General features: G+C 41.6%; 1 protein-coding gene across 1 annotated transcript in view; it reads right to left on the bottom strand.

The window, feature by feature from the left end:
• The window catches only part of LOC115463315 (guanine nucleotide-binding protein G(q) subunit alpha), a 344,151-nt gene that overhangs the window by 49,028 nt on the left and 274,691 nt on the right, over positions 1-20,432 (bottom strand). The window contains exons 4-5 of the mRNA XM_030193718.1: positions 14,695-14,823; positions 14,104-14,233 (exon numbers count right to left, since the gene is read on the bottom strand). Of these exons, the coding sequence (XP_030049578.1) occupies positions 14,104-14,233; positions 14,695-14,823 (259 nt within the window). The remainder of the gene's footprint in view (positions 1-14,103; positions 14,234-14,694; positions 14,824-20,432) is intronic.

Raw genomic sequence — 20,432 nt, 5'->3', positions numbered from 1 at the left:
GACCGGTATTGAGTTATACTCTATAGTTATGCTGATATTTCCTAATTCCACTATATAATAACTCAATGGATGTCATGCGATTAATTCAGGATAGCTTTCAAAAGGTGAATACATGGATAACGTTCCAATTATTAAAACTAAATAAGGATAAAAATAAAATGTTATGGTTAGGTACTTAATGTGATACCATAACATCTTTTAGAAACTTTTATAAGCATTATAGGGGTCCTATTTGATTCCACTCTAACCCTGGAGATGCATCTTAATACACCAAGTAGGAAAGTGTTCATGACATTAAGATGGTTAAATCATATCTGAAAATATTTGGAGCTGGAACAATTTAAAAGGGTAATACAAGCCTGAATGTTATCTCATGTAGATTACTGTATTGTGATTTATGCTGAATTATTGATAGGATTTTTAAAAGATAACATCCTAATTGCCATGTTTTGTAATATTTATAATGTAGGACCTGAAAATAAGACAGGAAAACACCATTATTACAGAATTTTTACTGGTGACCAATAAGAGGAAAGGACACCTTAAATTACTAACTTTTGATTCATAAGATATTTATGGATAGCCATTAACTATACAAAACACATCACTCTCAAAAAGATGCCCAATTACCACTGGGTTACCACCATGCAAGTCATTTCTGTTTCCCCCTCCCCAGAAATGGCATGCACTTGGGGCAGGATTACCGCAGGTGGCCATGTTGGGCTGTGGTAGTACCAAAAGAGTGAGGGTAAGGGCCCCTAAGAGGATAGACCCTTAGGAGTGATGGTAGTGGTCACCCTTTACCAGACAAAAAAAAATAGAAATTTGCGAGGAGTCATAAAAAAACATCTCTCACTTCCTGTAATATTACTACACAATTACAGGAAAATGAAGAACAAAGGCTGCCCCTAAATGTAGGACCTGAGGCCTTAACAACAAAAATTGCTTCCATTTCTTCTGGGTTACTCATGATACATCTGGAAACATCCGAACTTTGCAATTCATAAATAGAACGCCTTTATATTTAAACAGCAGAATCTTAAGCCATTCCCTGACCGAGTCTAGTGCTAGTCGAATCACTAAAGTAGCCGTACAAGAACTTCAGAATCAGACCGCTCCAAGAAGTTTGTTAAATTCAAACTATTCACAGATAAACTTTGCTGGTTAGGGAGCTCCTTTCTTTTACCAGCAGGAAGGTAATAAATCTTGAAGATTGGAGGAAACAATTCTGGGAACTTTAAAACTTCCAGTAGAAACATATCTGATGCTAGTAACGAATATACTTTAGGAAAATTAATCACTCAAATTTTGGTGCCTGACTACAATTTCCAAGTTCTCCATTTTCCTGCAACAAAAACACTGTCTTTCATCCATTTATCACCTTTATTCTCCAAAACCTGAAGTCTCAACCTCCAAGTCAGTGGTCCTAGTCTTCAAGTTTTGGAAATCAGATATAATAGAAGAGCAGTGTGTTGTTAACATCTGCATTTTTTTCTTAGATATTAGCACAGCACCTAAAGAGATTTAAACATTAAAGACCTTTGGTCTTAGCAGTGAGGGAACTTCAGACCTTAATAATTCCGGTAAAAATTGAATACATGTTTCTCCCGAGGAGATCACCTCCTGCAATTGAACCTCTTCGAGGCAAACTACTCCTGTACTTGCAGAACCACTTCCTGCTTGTCCCAGCATCGGAAATGCTGCGGGTTCTTCCTGGTCAATACTGTCTCCGTCCATCAAACCAACGCTTCCAACTGAATACACTGGGGGTGAGGGGATGGCTCGGCGGACTCCTCAACTCTAGCAACCTTTACTTTTTACGGAAGGTCTCCAAATTAACTTTTCTTCATTCCATAAAATACAGCCAATCACAGAAAACAACTTGCCCTAATAGATGCTAATTCTGCCTCTTAACTGTAAGAACCCTCACCAATGAGAAATTCTTAGAATATAAAGAGCAGCCTGGTACACACTGCTTACTAATTCCTACAGATATACTGACACTTGTCCATAAACATCAAAGTCAGTTCTTTAAGCTTTACCCTTCACAATTAGGAGCCATTGAAGAGCCTTCATACTTAAGAACGTAAGTGTTGTCATAGTGGGACAGACCGAAGGTCCCTCAAACCTAGTATCTTGTTTCCAACAGTGGCCAATCCAAGTCACATGTAACTGGCAAGATCCCAGAACAGTAAAACAGATTTTATGGTGCTTATCCTAGAAATAAGTAGTGGATTTTCTCCAAGTCCATCTTAATAATGACAAATTCAAAATAAGGGCACCCCCTGACCACCCTTGCTAACAAAGTCTGCACTAGTAGATCCTAGCAAACACACCAAAACAGCATTACAGTGATCTAAGCTTCTTTAAACAAGACACTGCAAAACTGATTGGAAATCCCCTCTTCTAAACAAAATCACAACTTAAGCAGCAGCTGTAGCTTTAAAAAATGCCACCTGTGTAAGCGGCCTAATATGTATGCTCATAGATAGCAATGGGTCCAATATAACTCCTAAACTTCATCACTCTCCTATCCATTTTCATTCCTGATCCAAGTTCAGCCCTGTCCAATCATAAGAAAGAACCCATGCAACTCCTAATATCTCCGTCTTGATTATTTTTTTCGTTTATTTCCATGTATATACTGCCCTTGTCCAGAGCGGTGTACAAATCAAGCATACATAATAAAACATTTCAAAACACATGAAACTCAATTCAAAAATCAATAAAGACATAACAAATTACATTACATTAAGTACAAACTAGTTCTGCTAAAGCCATGTCTTAACCTGACTTTCACAATCCTGCAACAAAACTGTTGTGCACATGCCATTCAACATGGTAGACCATAATATATAGATCATTTTGGCCTCGAGTGAATGTTCTCCAGTGGTTTCAAGGTTTTCTTAAACTTTTATCATATCAAGTGAAGATAGCAGGCTATCTCCTTCTTGGTCTCTGGATTGCGGCGTGCCCTCGGGTTTTCCTCTTTTCCCCCATCTTATTCAACATAATGATGTTCCCCTTAGGTAGTAGATTGGAATCTGCATATTTCAAAACATTCATATATGCAGGCGATGTCACTATCTACTTCCCTTTCATTAAACACATTTCTGAAATCTTACACCAAATAAAAGTAGGCCTTGACCTCATGAAATCCTGGGCGTCTGAATTCAGATTAAAACTCAATAGGGACAAAAACCACATTTTTGGTCATTACTGATCTATATGTTTCCATTCCCTTTAATTTACTCACCATTGACCAAATTTCCTATCCTCTAGAATCCACTCTGAAGGTTCTAGGTGTTTTCACCTTAATTTGAAACACCCTGTACATCCTTTCATGCTCTATTAAAAACTCACTTGTTTAAGCAGGATTTCTAGGTGTAGTGGCTGGGTTAGTTCTGCAGCGAGAAGTCAGGGATGGGTTTAATTGTAAGAAATTATGGAGCCCTTTTACTAAGGTGCATCAAAAACAGACCTGAACTGATGTAGGCACATGTATTGGATGTACGCAGGTCCATTTTTCAGCGCGCCTGCAAAAAAGGGCCTTTTTTGGGCCGAAAATGGACATGCAGCAAAATTAAAATTCCGCCACCTACTGACTTAGTGGTAAGGTCTTGCGCATTAACCGGGCGGTAATCATCAGCGCACATACACTGCCGCATCTCTTATTTGTCCTGTTTGTCTGTCCTAGTTGGATTGAAAGCTCTTTCGAGCAGGGACTGTCTCTTCATATCCAGTGTACAGCGCTGAGTACGTCTAGTAGCGCTATAGAAATAAGTAGTAGTAATAGTAGATTATCGCCCGGTTAGCACCACACGGTAGAAAATAAAAAATATTTTCTGCCACGTGTAAAAAATGAAATTACCACCCGGGGAACGTGGTAGCCGAGCGGTAGTTTCAAATTGACGCACGTTGGACACGCGTAGGTGCCTACATGCCTTAGTAAAAGGGCCCCTATGATATTTTGTTGGTTGCTGCTGGCTGCCTCTCGTATGACGAATTGTGTTTGAAGGATACAGTTAGTGTTTTCTGTCCTATCTATAAATGGTGTTCTTTTCAGTTATTATTTTAATTTTCTATTGTAAACTGTTTAAATTTGTATACAACTAAGCAGTATAGCAAGTTTAATAAAAGATAAACATCTCACATTTGAATACCATATTTCCAGAGTTATTCACAGCCCTCTGGAAGTTAAAACGTGTCAGACCCTTCTTTGCAGCTGGAACTTTAAGGCTTCTAGTTTAATTCTAGTTCTCTCCCAGCTGGATTACAGCAACATCATTTATTCGAGGTATAAGGAGCAGGTCTTAAAAAGACTCCAAACTGTACAAAACACAGCTGCTTGTGTTATCTTCAAGCTTCTTCATTTTGAGCAAGCCACTCCTTTATTAATTAAATTACATTGACTCCCCATTAAAGCCAAGATCAAATTCTTCATGGACTGACTCCAGATTACATGAACCATTTAATAGAGATATCTTCACACAAAGCCTCCCTTGAAGCCAGAGACTCCATTACATTTTGTCCACAAAACTTTAAAAACGTAGTATACAAATCCGCTCTATCTGCTGATTTCACTTATCTAAGAACGTTCTTCCTAAATCTGTTAGATCTCATCCAGACTACTTACAATTCCGTAAACTGTTGAAATCCCACTTCTTTTCAAATTCATTTCAAAACTCATCTCATTAGTCTATACTGCAACAAACAGCTGACAATTTCGGTTTTCTATTCTTATTATGACTATCAGTAAGTACATTATTAGCAGTTTTTACGAATCCATCAATATGTGGAGACACTATAGTATACTATTTCAATATTGTTGTACTCTATACCCTGTATCTTTAATCTAATCTGTAAACCACATTGAACTCAAGCCTATGGATTTACTTTTCTTGGTTTTCTCTCTGATTTGTAGACTGTAGTATGTGATTTTTTCCTCATATGTATATCAGTGAATTTTCTTTGGTGTACATTTTCTGGATTTCTTTTCAAAGATGTTCTTTTATTGTAACATTTAAAGGACAATTAACAAAAACGTCTATCCCACATTATTTATTTATTTATTTAGAGTTTGCTCACACTTCTTTCAGTAGTAGCTCAAGGTGAGTTACATTCAGGTACACCGGGTATTATCTATAAATTATAAGCAGGTTACAACAAACATCCATAAAATTCAAAACATACTAAAACAAACATCCATCATAAAATTATTTAAAATAATCAAAATTAAAAACTGAAGAATTTAATTCATTTCAATGCAAAAGCTTGCTGGAATAAATATGCTCATAACTGCTTTCTAAATTAAAGTGTCAAAGGTAACTATCTCAAATTTAAAGGAAGATTGTTCCTTAAGATCAGACCTCCAATACAAAATATCCAAGTGTGATCTTAATCTGAGCAGACTTGGTAAAAATAAAGAATATCCAACAGACATTTTTTCCTTGAGAGCACAATGTCCTTGTTGAATGATAAATTTTCAGACTTGATGCAACATTTAAAGATCTCTCTATATAAAACGCACCTCCAACGTTCTGAAGCCTCTGTTAGCCAACATTCTAAGTGAAGGGGGTGAGATCGCATTGTGTCTGCCCCGCCCACGCGTCAAACGTGATGTCGAGGGCGGAGCAATGACACTCAACCAATCGCATCGCTCGGCAGCGAAGCGTCAGGGAAGGAGGTGGTGCTCTCGACGTCTAGCCTTCCCTTCGCTGTGTTCCGCCTTCTTCTGACATCAAGGATGACGTCAAAAGAAGGCGGAACACAGCGAAGGAAAACCTAGACGTCGGGAGCACCGCCTCCTTCCCTGACGCTTCGCTGTCGGAACCGCCACGGAGGTAAATTTAAAAACAAGGAAAAAAAAAAAACAACCATGTTGGGGGGAGAGAAGAGGGTGGCCACTAAAGTACAACAATGGGAGCGGGAGGGCAGGGGAGAAATGACAGCATGGATGCGAAGGGGGGGGGGGGGAGAAGAGGGCGGGCCAGGCTGGGACATGGGAGAGAGAGGAGCAAGGAATCGATGGGGGGGGGTCATGGAAGGGAGAGAGGGGACTTGCTCAAAAAGGATGAATGCAGGCGGCAGGGGACAGAGGAGCATGGATGGCCATGGATTGGGAGGGGAGGGCTCAGGGAGAGAGGGGAATTGCTGGAAAGGGATGAATGGAGGGGGCAGGGGACAGAGGAGCATGGATGGGCATGGATTGGGAGGGCAGGGCTCAGGGAGAGAGGGGAATTGCTAGAAAGGGATAAATGCAGGGGACAGATGGGCATGGATGGATATGGATTGCAGGGAAGGCCTCAAGGAGAGAGGGGAATTGCTGGATAGGGATGAATGGAGGGGCCAGGTTACAAAGGAGCATGGATGGGCATGGATTGGAAGGGCAGGACTCAGGAAGAGGGGAATTGCTGGATAGGGATGAATGGAGGGCACAGATGGCCATGGATGGATATGGATTGCAGGGCAGGCCTCAGGCAGAGAGGGGAATTGCTGGATAGGGATGAATGGAGGGGCCAGGTGACAGAGGAGCATGGATTGGAAGGGCAGGACTCAGGGAGAGGGGAATTGCTGGATAGGGATGAATGGAGGGGACATATGGCCATGGATGGATATGGATTGCAGGGCAGGCCTCAGGCAGAGAGGGGAAATGCTGGATAGGGAAAAATGGAGGGGCCAGGTGACAAAGGAGCATGGATGGGCATGGATTGGAAGGGCAGGACTCAGGGAGAGGGGAATTGCTGGATAGGGAAGAATGGAGGTCACAGATGGGCATGGATGCATATGGATTGCAGGGCAGGCCTCAGGCAGAGAGGGGAATTGCTGGATAGGGATGAATGGAGGGGCCAGGTGACAGAGGAGCATGGATTGGAAGGGCAGGACTCAGGGAGAGGGGAATTGCTGGATAGGGATGAATGGAGGGGACAGATGGCCATGGATGCATATGGATTGCAGGGCAGGCCTCAGGCAGAGAGGGGAATTGCTGGATAGGGATGAATGGAGGGGCCAGGTGACAGAGGAGCATGGATTGGAAGGGCAGGACTCAGGGAGAGGGGAATTGCTGGATAGGGATGAATGGAGGGGACAGATGGGCATGGATGGATATGGATTGCAGGGCAGGCCTCAGGGACAGATGGGAATTGCTGGATAGGGATGAATGGAGGGAGCAGGTGACAGAGGAACATGGATGGGCATGGATTGGGAGGGCAGGGCTCAGGGAGAGAGGGGAATTGCTGGAAAAGGATGAATGGAGGGGGCAGGGCACAGATGGGCATCGATTGGGAGGGCAGGGCTCACACTCTCTCTCTCATATACAATGTCTTTCTGACTCTCACTCTCACACACTATCTCACACTGTATCACATTCACTCTCTATGTGCCACACACTCACTCACACACTCGCTTGCTCTCATACACTCACTCTCACAGAGAATCTGTGTCTCACACACACTCTCTCTCTCGCCCACACACACACACTCTCTCTCACACTGTGACTCACATACACACACTCTCATTCTCACACACACACTCTGTCACAAACACACTCACACCCACACTCACTCTCTCTCTCACACACTCACACTTTCACTCTGACTCTCAAACAGTCACTCTCACATACACTCTCCCAAACATACACACTCCGAGGAAAACCTTGCTAGCGCCCGTTTCATTTGTGTCAGAAACGGGCCTTTTTTACTAGTATATCATGATTAAGAACCTTAAAAAATTGAGGGAATTCATAAAGGTGCGGTAAAAATTTGCCTTTTACTGCACCTTGATCCCTGTGGGATTCAGTAACCTGCAGGATCCCAGTACTGCAAACGGCTGAATCCCAGGGCAAGAGAATAATACCACTTGCAAGCCCCCTCACAGCGTTATTCCTGTGGCCCGGGAGCATCGGTCTGCAGTCATGGCATGATGCTTTTTTGGGGCCCTTTTACTAAGCCGCAACAAAAATTGGCAAGTGGCAGTGTGAGTGTGTCTTTTGGGCATGCACCGGGCCATTTTTTACCGTGTCCTGAAAAAGAACCTTTTTTTAAGGGGCTGGAAAATGGACGTGTGGCAAAATGAAAAGAACTGAACATCCATTTTCAACCCGAGACCTTACCGCCACCCATTGACAGTGGTAAGGTCTCATGCACTCCCCGGGCAGTAAGCATGTAGTGCGCACCCACTGCCATTTACTGCTGGATATGTGCCCTGCGGTAGAAATAGAAAATATTTTCTACTACGTGCGCCAAATTCAGAATTACTGCCCAGGGCACAAGATAACTGGGCAGTAATGCCGATTTGGCACACAATGGACGCCCGTAGGCCCTTACGCAACTTTGTAAAAAGGTATCACCACAAATTGTGTTAGGGTATTTGCATAGTAATGAGACTTAAATATTGCCACAGTATTTTTATGTCAAGTGGCATTAGGGCCAAATAACGTGACTTAAGGCCCTAACACTGCTTGATGAACTCTCCCAAATTCAACACCTTAAACTGAATATGCCAACTGGTAACAAATGAAGGTCCTGTAATATAGGAGTCATACGAGAAAAACAAAAGACCCCTCGAATTATCCTGGCAGCTGTATTCTACACCATATTATTTTACAAAATAATGAAGTATCTTAATAGACAGATGAAGGGGCAAGTACATAATACAGTAAAATAAAAGATGTGCTATACTGTGTCAGACTAAAAGGTCTATCAAGTTCAGCATATTGTTTCTAACAGTGGCCAATCTAAGCCCCAAGTACCTGACAGCATTTCAAAGTGTAAATTCATTCCTCGATGCTCAAATTCATAGATAAGCACTGTTTTTCTCAAGTCTACATGATGAGGTGCCCTAACCTATCTAGCCTTCTTTTAGGGGAGCTAGCCTATTTCCAATCATTTTGATTGTCCTTCTTTGTACCTTTTCTAGTTTTGCTTTACCTTTTCTTTGAGTTGGAGCAACAAAAAAGGCACCCTGAGGCATGGTTGCACCCATGGATTGGTACAGACCCATTAAATTTTGTTTTATTCTCCACCCCTTTCTGAATAATTTATAACATTCTAGTTGCTTTATTGCTCAGCGTCGCACACCGAGTAGGATAGAAGACCTAATATTGCCATTATCAAGTTCTGGGACAGCCCTGGCTCTCTGTCCCCACGCTAGCTGCATAATGCAGAGATGATTGTAAGGATATTCAGAGGCACTAACTGGACAGTGCCTCTGAATATCCAGGAAAGCAGGTGACCCAATAGTGTACAGAACATTAGAGAACCCAGGTCAAATTGTCTCTTTGAGCGGGTCTTTTACAAAGCATCTATAAGCCCAACGCAGGCTTACCAAACGCTAAATCAGCCGGCGGTAGGTTCAACACCAAGTGTACACCACTTCTGGGGCAAGAAGAAAACCCCTGGAAATGGCTTGTGCGGCAGTAACCCAGTGGTAATGGGGCATTGCGATTACCGCGAGAGACCTTACTCTCACCTCAATGGGTGGCAGCAAGGGCTCCCCACCGCTTGGCCACACGGTAAGAGTTCTCTTACCACATGGTCATGGTTGTCTGGGGGCTTTTTAATTGCTGCGGTAAAAAGAGCCCTAGCACATGGGAAAAATAGCCCCTGCCGCTAGTGCAGGGCCCTTTCCCCGCAGCTTAGTAAATCCTTAATTGAACAGAAGCTGACACAGCCTTTTCACGGTATAAAGTTAAGCACAACATCTTTATGTAAATTCTAATGCATAACTCCTTATTTTGAATCTGTAAAAAAAAAAAAGAAAAGGCAAATAGCAAACAGTGAACATATACAAAATAGTGAATAGATACAAAAGTTTGGATACCCTTTCAATCGATACTTCTTTCACAGAAACAGCGGCTTCTGATCATTTCTTGTAGCCAGCCAAGATACTGCATATTTGAGATTTATCCACAGATTTTCAATAATATTCAAGTATGCTGACTGAGAAAGCCTTTCAAAGACCTTCATTCTGCTTTCCTCTAAGTAGTTAATGGTTGACTTTGAGGTATGTTTCAAGACTGTTGTCTTGCTTAAATATCCAAACCACTTTGCAGTTTCAATTTATTCATAGACTGTAGAATATCAGCTTCTACCCATACATTTCATGTGCCACTGGCTGCCTCAAAATCGTAAAGGGTAACAGATCCACTCCCCCCCCCCCCCCCAACGCTTAATGGTTAGCAGGGGGGTTCTTTTCTTCAAATTCTTCACCGTTTCTTCTCCAAATGTATTTTGTGAGGCTGAATAGCTGTTTTCATTTCATCAGTCCAAAGCACTCTGTTCCAAAAAGTTTAAGGCTTATCAAGGTTTGCTATTATATATTCCGGATATAAGATTTTTGTGGTGAGATTGTAGAAAAGATTTCCTTCTGAAAACTCTCTCATGCAGATCCTTTAGCAATCAGCACTGTACTGTGAATTTGTACTGCTGGTTAAAGTTTTCTGCAGGTCATTAGCAGTAATCTGTGGGTTCCCTTTTGTATATCTGACCAGTTTGGGGGTTATTCTATGCTATATTTTTCTTGGTCCTCCAGATTTGTCTTTGGATTCAACAGTTCAATGTAACTTCCGCTTCTTAATTTATGTTTCTCTAACAGTTAAAACTGGTAGCTGTAAACATTTTGAGACTTTCTTTTTTACAAGACGGAATTATTTTTCAAATGTTCAGACAGCAGCTTGGAAGAGGCCATGGTTTTTTGAAAGTAGACAAAACAATCACAGACATACTAACTGTTCAACCCTGGAATTGTCTTCTTTAGATTACAATAGAAGGCGTAATTAGTCCTTCAACTTTTTGGGACAACTTTTGAAAAAAAGTAATAATGAATAACCTAAAAAGATGTCAAAACTTTTGTCCCTCCCATATACACTTTTTTTTTTGTTTGCTATTTCCAATCTGTAAAGAATTGTAACTAGTAATTATGCATTAAAATTTGTAGAAAGATGTTGCGTTTAACTTTGTACCATGTACAGGTTAAATCATTTTCTGTTCACTTCAAGATTCATTCAATTTGACGAGGGTTACCTGAACTTTTTTGTACACAACTGTATCGACATAACTGTGAAACATACGCAGAGCTTCATTTTCAATATGGATCCTGGTTAAAGCCACTTTCTCTGAGAATTTCAACAAGGTACAAACTAATGTCAAGTTCGTATCAAAACTTTAAAATGGTATCAGGAAAAAAAAAAGAACAAAATAGAACTTTCACGATAAATATGCTTATTAACATAGTAAACTTATCTATTAGGATTTATTTACCACCTTTTTGAAGAAATTCACCCAAGGCAATACACAGCAAATATAAGCCTGATACAGACAATAAACAATTACAAAAGTATAATATTCAAATAACGGTACACATTATGGCATATTATCTACTAAGGAGTAGTCTAATGGTTAATGCAGTGGCCTGAGAACCAGACGAACCTGGTTTGATTCCTGCTGCAGCTTCTTGTGACTGGGCAAGTCACTTAATCCTGCACATAATATGTAAACCACTTTCCATTCCTTTTCAATGTCTACACAATATATATTAAAACATTTATTTATTTAAAATAATTATAAACTTCTCTATTCAATAGTAATGGGCAGTGTACAAGTTAAACATGCATATTCAAAAAAACAAAACAAAACAATTGAGATGGTAAAACAGTTCCAAAAAATGTCTTAATCTTAAGAGAAATTTGTCATACTGTGAGCAACCTTGTACGATTAATCTGAAAAGGCCCGAGAGAAAAAGAGCGCATTCAAATGTTTCCTGGAGTGCTGACAGCAAAGGGAGTAAGCAGAGGTGGAACATATAGACAGATAAGATAGAATAACAGGAGTTTAGATAGATAAGGGTGATTATCAAACAAAAATTGCACATGAAGGTAGAGGAACCTGATCTCAGAGTACATGTGACAAAGTCCTGCTGTAGGATGTACAGCTGATATTAGTCCTTGTGTGTGTTACTGGCTAGGTAGTTGCTTTTTTCATTAAAGGCTTGTGAAAAGAGCCAGGCTTTACACCTGCTTCCTGTAGTTGGGAGAGACTTGCATTAGGAGAAGTCTTTCTGGGAGTGCATTTCAGAGTTTGGGGGCTAATCCTGAGAAGGCTCGCTGGTGGGCGTTACATTGTGTGGTTTACTTTGGAGAGAGTCTCCTTGGGAGGAGCTTGGTCAAGCACATAGGGAGATCTTGTTCCTCAAGTCCTCTATCCTATTTCCTTTAAGTGCCTTGACGATCAGATAGTTTTAACTTTAGTCCTGACTGTATTGTACTGGTAACTGGTGAAAGTTTCTTAGAAATGGTGAGATGTGTTCACATCACTTGCAGCCTTCTATCGGGCATGCTGTGGCATTTTGAGAAACGGTGCAAACCCCCTGTAGTCACACCAATGTAAAAGACATTATTTTTTTTTTTTTATATACAGCCTGTAAGCCAGAAAGCTATTGAAGTGGTGTACATTCTGGCTTAATGTTATCATAGCATGAGCTACTGTGACAAGACTTGCCTTCTTCATGTAGGGAGAAAGACTTTTTAGATTTGCACCAACTGGTATTGAATACCCCTGATGCAGCTTGTACTCTAGGCAAAACATGGCCATGTTGGCATTTGAGTGTGTATTCTGGGAACGTTAATAAACACCCTTCAAGGATACCTCTCTCTGAACCATGAACTCCTGAGCAACTATCCCGCCCCTCGGGGTTCTAATTTAAAGGCTGATCTATCTTCTCTTTAAATGTTAGTGCCAGCAGCCTGGTTCCATCCCAGTTAAGGTGGAGTTCATCCTTTCGGAATAAGTTTGAATAACATTATACTGTCACATTGTTTTTTTTTGTTTGTTTTTAATCATCTGTCTTGTTTACAGTACCTGTCCCTCTTTTTCCGTTGCAGGCCATATTTATTACAACAAATCCTCTTAACAAATGTATTTGTTCTTTTACACACTTATTGTCTAAACGAAAAACTAAGTCAACCTGTTGACATCCACTATTTTTCACTTATATAGAATATACAAGTCTTCATGGGTTTTCAGAGAGTAACCCTGGATGTTATCAGCTCTATAGATGATCTTCTCTTAATGTTTGATACTATTCACATCAAACTACTCTCTTAATAAAAATACTGCTTAGATTCAGATTCTGTGGGAAAAGTAAATACAGATTCTGAAGATTAGGCTACTGGGTTGAAACTCATGTTTCATATCACCCTTTAAGTGAAATGAGCCAAAAACATTTTCCCATGTTGTGAATAGCATGTGCTATTGAGCAAAAGTGTGCACTGTTGATATTGTCCCCTCTCCCACCCACCAAAAAAGAAAAAAAAATCAAAAATACAAAAAAAAAAATCCCTAAAACATCCCCACCAATGACATGGTAACTAAACAAAAATTGTTGGCCTCCTTGTCCCTACAGACTACTTACTTATACACAGGGCTTTTTTTGAGGGGGTACTTGGGGGTACTGAGTACCGGCACCTTTTCCTTTGTCTGCTAAAATTGACCCATGGTCCCCAACTTTTAATGAAAGAGCTCAGGCTCTACACTCCAATTCTGCCTTGTCATAGATTCTGTGACTGGCTGCAGGGGGCCTGGCTATTGTGGGCTGGATCCCTCAGTGATTACCCTACCCCTGAAGGGTAGCCTCGCATTTGAGTACCGGCACCTTTTTTGCTAGAAAAAAATGCACTGCTTATACAATACTTTATTCCATATAATAAGGACCTTGTCAACCCAGATCTGCCTTCTGATGGAGTACTTGGTAACTGTCAGCGCAACCCTGGCATTAGAGCATGGGGTTATATGAGACTAAAAGACAAGCCTAAATGCTCATCTCAAAACTCAGCCATGCCTCTGGAAGTTCTCATGCTCTTAGAATACACACACTATGGCATAGTGACCCTATAAGCCTATACGCAAGATACAAAAAAAATAATAAATATTATGAAAAACTCTATTAACGCTACATGTTTTTTTAGACTGCTGGGTTGCACAGGCATAATGGTTCTCAAATTCTCCTACAGTGTTAGGGATTAAATCATCTGCCAGTTCAGGTTCCACAGGGAGCCATGCCAGCCATTGATCAGGTACACTCCTCACCCACTTTCAGCTGGGCACTTACCTCATTGTCTGACTCCACAAGCACTTGATCATATTCACTAAGGGCAACTAGAAACATGATTGATGTGACATTTTCAAAGCAGTGTATCCATTTTCTTCTTTCTGATCGCTGGCCTCCTACATCCACCATTCTGCAAGGTTAACAAAAACCACATAAATTCCAGCTGCACAGCTTCACAAGTTTTCAATTCACATTTTGTATGGACTGGTTTTCTATCTCTTCATTAGGAGATTTAAAAAAATACATTTAAACATGCATAACCGTGAGCAATTATTGAAGTTACACATTACTGAGATTAAAATATTGGTTTGAATTCTAATCAACACAATTATAATTTTTAAAATCTACACATGGGCCAAATCCCTTTAATCACAATATTTAATCTATGTATTATGATCTACTAAAGCTGAAGACCATTCACAGCAATAAAACTGATGGGGGAAAATTTTTTAAAAACAAACCTAAGACCAAATTAATCAAATCAAACTTTTTTTTTTTTTTTAAAGAAAAATATTTGTTATGCATTGCACGTTTTCAGTAGTACAAAAAAAATAAATACATATGATTGGGTGTCATCAACTTGTTTTCTACCTGAAAATGACGCTTTGTAAGTCGAAGGGGTATTCAATGATCCCTGTTGTTGGGACTCGAACTCTAAGCACGTCCTGTTGGGAGGGTAGATAGGCAGGATCTGCTATACGGTCCAGGTCGTTAAGATAGCTACAGACAGGGAGAAACAACAGGAATGCAAGACAGTGACACCATAATCCCACAGGGGGAAGGAAAGTGAAGGGAGAACGTAGAACAGTCCAAGAAAGAGGTAGGATAAAGGAAAAAGCACCATTCTTCCCTACCTAAACTTTGTAGCATCTCCCATGTATGAACCTCCACCACTGACCTGAGAGTGGCATGGAAGGGCTACTGAATTTGGACAGGGGATTTTGACTGTCCTATATATCATGAGACTGTGCCTATAGCTTTTCCCAGGAATGCAAGGTATGTTTTTCCTAGTGTTTCGAAACCTTGAGATTTGCATTCTTCTGAAAAAGTACATCCCAACACTGATATAATTTCAAGAAATGGATAATTTTAAATAAAGTGCCTGGAACAAAGGGGAAAATTCCCCTTCCACACAAGAGAACATATATCTACATGTATATCAGTTATATAGATTTTTATACGTCTTTTTTTTTTTTTAATTCATCTTGTGAGCAAGGGGCTGACTTTTTCTTTTAAGTGCAAGGCTATGAAAAGCAAGGAAGGCACAAGTTGCACTCACTGGGAAACATACAACCAGCTGCACTCAGTACCTGAAGATAATATTCTCCAGATCAAATGGATACTCAATGATGCCAGTTGTGGGCATTCCAACTCGCAGCACATCCTGTTGAACTGGCAGATAACCTGCTGCTGAAAACGGTCAGTATCATTAAGGTAGCTGTGAAATAAGAAACAGCATTAGAGTCGATGACTTTCTTTGGTGAGAGAGGCTTTTGCCGCTTTTTGCTTCAGACTTATGATTTCAAAACCTCAGGAAGTTTAACTTTTTTTTTTATTTGCTACCACCTCCCCAACTCCTACAATCTAAGACTTCCAGGCACCTGAGGAATCTACGCTTAAAATCAAGTTGAACTGGCAGAGGTAGTAACTAGTTGTAATTTGAAACAGCTGTAGCAGACACGCAAGGCACAACAGAATGTCATAATTTAATACAAAACTAAATACCAAAATATTTGTAGTTCATTTTATACATTTTTCCAAAATGTGTATGTTTGTTAAGGCGGTTAGCTTAGTGGGGTTTAAAAAAGGTTTGGACAGCTTCCTAAAGGAAACGTCCATAGACCATTATTAAAATGGACTTGGGGAAAATCCATTGCTTATTTCTGGGATAAGCAGCATAAAATGTTTCATACTTTTTTGGGATCTTGCCAGGTATTTGTGACCTGGATTGGCCACTGTTGGAAACAGGATGCTGGTCTGTCCCAGTATGGCAACACTTACGTACTTAGCATTAACATTAATAGCTGATTTCTGCTGAATGCCTGGTCAGAGTTATAGAATGGAGATTAAAAGCTTCTCCAATACAGAGAGCATTTTCATCCTGTTTGTAAACTCTGTCCTCCGCTCCTCACCCATCATACAAAAATGTACATACTACAAACATTAGACTATACTTAGATAATGCAGTTTTATATGATAACTTGATTTACAAAAAATGTTCAACTGACAAGAAAATCTGCTATTCCTTTTCTAAAATAAGATAATCCACAATGTCAACTGCACAAAAATACTGATTAGTGTGGTCACAGCTTCCACTAAATACTTTCAGGAGAAGCATAATGAAACAAATAGGATGCTAGGAATTATTAGGAAAGAGATGGTAATAAGACCAAGAATATTATTATGTCTCTGTATCACTACATGGTGCAACTTCACTGAGTATTGCGTTCAATTCTGGTCGCCGTATCTCAAAAAAGACATAGTGGAATTAGAAAAGGTTCAAAGAAAAGTGACCAAAATGATAAAGGGGATGGAATTCCTCTCATATGAGGAAAGGCTAAAGAAGTTAGGGCTCTTCAGCTTGAAAAAGAGGCAGTTGAGGGGGAATATGATAGAGGTCTACAAATTCCTGAGTGTATAGAACAGGTAAAAGTGAATTGATTTTTTTAGTCAAGTACAAAGACTAGGGGACACTCAATGAAGTTACATGGCAAGACTTAACACAAATAGGAAGAAATATTTTTTTCACTCAATGAATCGATAAGCTCTGCAACTCGTTGCCGAAGGATGTGGTAACAGTAGTACTGGGCAGACTTCTACGGTCTGTGCCCTGAAAATGGTAGATACAAATCAAGGTCAGGTATACATATAAAGTAGCACATATGAGTTTATCTTGTTGGGCAGACTGGATGGACCGTACAGGTCTTTTTCTGCCGTCACCTACTATGTTATGTTACTATGGATAACGTATCTGGGCTTTAAAAAGTTTTGGACAAGTTCCTGAAGGAAAAGTCCATAGTCTGCTATTGAGACAGATATGGGGAAGCCACTGCTTGCCCTGGGATCGGTAGCATGGAATGTTGCTACTAATTGGGATTCTGCCAGGTACTTGTGACCTAAATTGGCCACTTTGGAAACAGGCTATTGGGCTAGATGGACCACTGGTATGACCCAGTATGGCTATTCTTATGTTCTTACATTATATTTGCAGAATATATTTGTTTTTGTTTATAGACCAGCAAGACCTTTTTGGATCTGAGAACCAAATGTTGTTAACCATACCATCAGTTAGGGACTGTAAATTGTCAGCCACAAGAGAGCAGACCTTGAAAGATTGAGCCCCATGTGAACCAAATGGATTGCCAATGACATTCAAATTATGAGAGAAGGCATATCATCTTTTGGAAGAAATTAAAGACGTAGCTATTTTTGCAGATTTGTTATTGATATTTCAGAGGTGATGGCTGTAAGATCTAATGACGAAATAGTTCGAAATGCTAGTAAGCTGGTTTTAATATTTTGTAACCCGTATAAAAGTTGACATATGTAATCTGTTTTGAAACATTTTGATAGAAATAACCTAAAAGTTATGAATTAAATTAATCTTGTTTAAAGGTTAAATGTTTTCTCCAAACCTGAGCCAGATGACAATTGTCACACCATAAATGACACTGGCAGCAACAAGTTACCTGCAGAGTAATCACTTAGGACCAGATGCACTAAACTTTACGAGGCAATAATGAGCCAATAACGAACCATTAACGAGCAAGTAGTAAACCCTGGCATGCACTAAGTACTTTTTTCCGATGACGGTAGCAGCTAACGCAAACAGAATGCAGATGAGCAAATTGTGTAGAAACCCTATTGAAATGAGATGCACTAAGCTTTTCCGCTTGCCCTAATGCTGGAAAACGCCAGGAAAGCTCTCGTTGGGGCTGCGTCAGGAGCGTCCTTTATGGACGTTCTTCACTGTAGGTATTATAGGTATTATTAAAAAAATCGCAGGCATCCGCTGCACCTATGGTACGCCGCTCCCCCCTCCTCCCTGCATCTTTAATCAGAACTTTTACGCAGCCCCGGCTCCCCTCCCTTCCTTGAAATGACAGCTTCCCCGCCATCCTCCGCCCCCTGTGGCCCCGCCCTCTCACCTCCGTGTGAAGGTGCTGCACCGGCAACAACAGCTGATCGCCTCTTCGGACTTCCCTCCTTTGTTCCTGGCCCTCCCTCGTCTGACGTAAGTAACTTACGTAGGTTACTTACGTCAGACGAGGGCGGGCCAGGAGCAAAGGAGGGAAGTCCGAAGAGGCGATCAGCTGTTGTTGCCGGTGCAGCGCCTTCACACGAAGGTGAGAAGCGCTACGAGGGCCCGGTGGCAGACGGAGGGGGGGGCGGGTGGAGGGGGGAGTAGTGGCGGCGACGACCTCAGGGGGACGGTGGGGGCGGGGCCACGGGGGGCGAAGGATGGCGGGGAAGCTGTCATTTCAAGGAAGGGAGGGGGGCCGGGGCTGCATAAAAGTTCTGATTTCAATGCAGGGGGGAGCGGCGACGACATCGGGCAGAGGCAAGGCTGTCCATAAAGGACGTGTTTGGGTTTTTTGGACATCTTTGGCATGCGCAGAGCAGCCAGCATAACGCTTGGCTGCTCTGCGCATGCTCTACTGGCCGATTATCTGACGGTTTTACGAAGGGTTAGAGAATGCAAGTGAGCTGCAACGAGCAGCTCATTTGCATTCCCTTTCCTTCATGCACAGGCGTTCCCTACCGATTAGCTATGGAATTCGGTAGGGAAAGGCTCTAACGAGAACTTTAGTGCATCCCCCCCCTCCCCAGACCACAGAGGGAAAAAAATTCCTTAAAGGAATTTCAGGGAAGGTGTATATCATCAAAAAGGGCTAGCTCTTCAAAAATGAACTCACTAGATAAGACACTATTGCGTCAATATTCAAAACGATTTATGCGGGCAGGAGAGGCTCCTGTCTGGCTAAATTGCTTGGGGCTGGCTAACCCCTGATATTCAGCGGCACTTAGAAGGATAATATCAGTGATTATCAGCACTGACCACCTCAAACTTGCCAGGTAGTGCCAAGGCAAACTGGGGACGGAGTCTGGGAGGAGCTAGCACTTATCCAGGCATCCACAGTATTCAGTGTCTGTGCTTGGATAGCTAAGCAGTCAGATAGAACCACATAGTTTCTGGGTAGCAGCATAACACAGATCTGCTTCCAAGGATCTCCCCAACAGCAGCATTCCCTGTCCCAACCCCCCTCATAAGAGCCCCCTTCATAAGAGCCCCCTTTTCAACCCCCCAAGAGCTGACCTCTCCCAAGGAGCTCCTCTCCCCAAGGTCCTCCTGGACCTACCTCTGCATCCCTGGTGTTCTTTGGGGGGGGGGGGGGGGAAGGGGGAATCCATCAGGCAGGATCAGACACCATTTGCTCCTGCCCATGCCAGTTCCAGTTGCAAAATGGCTGCCAAGGCCTCTAGCTGTAGTTTCGCAGTACTTGAAAAGATACAGGGATACAAAGGTAGTAGGCTCAGGGGTACCTATAAGTGGGTGGGGGTTGAGAATCCAGAAAGGGGGCAGCGGGAGGCAATTGGAAGGTGTGGACATTTGGGGTGGTTGATTGAGGGGTCAAGTGGGGCTAGACATTTGTTGGGGGTGGGGGGAATTGCTATTTGGGGAGAATGGAGGAGCCCATGGCTGGTGGGAGGGGGAGAATAAGAACATGGGGAAGCTCTGGACTGAAAAGGAGGGGAAGTTCCCTTATGTACAGTGGTGGAAATAAGTATTTGATCCCTTGCTGATTTTGTAAGTTTGCCCACTGACAAAGATATGAGCAGCCCATAATTGAAGGGTAGGTTATTGGTAACAGTGAGAGATAGCACATCACAAATTAAATCCGGAAAATCACATTGTGGAAAATATATGAATTTATTTGCATTCTGCAGAGGGAAATAAGTATTTGATCCCCCACCAACCAGTAAGAGATCTGGCCCCTACAGACCAGGTAGATGCTCCAAATCAACTCGTTACCTGCATGACAGACAGCTGTCGGCAATGGTCACCTGTATGAAAGACACCTGTCCACAGACTCAGTGAATCAGTCAGACTCTAACCTCTACAAAATGGCCAAGAGCAAGGAGCTGTCTAAGGATGTCAGGGACAAGATCATACACCTGCACAAGGCTGGAATGGGCTACAAAACCATCAGTAAGACGCTGGGCGAGAAGGAGACAACTGTTGGTGCCATAGTAAGAAAATGGAAGAAGTACAAAATGACTGTCAATCGACAAAGATCTGGGGCTCCACGCAAAATCTCACCTCGTGG

The sequence above is a fragment of the Microcaecilia unicolor genome, chromosome 2 (assembly GCF_901765095.1).
Source record: "Microcaecilia unicolor chromosome 2, aMicUni1.1, whole genome shotgun sequence".
In the NCBI taxonomy this organism is placed as follows: Eukaryota; Metazoa; Chordata; class Amphibia; order Gymnophiona; family Siphonopidae; genus Microcaecilia; species Microcaecilia unicolor.
This window is presented reverse-complemented; position numbering and strand designations above follow the sequence as displayed.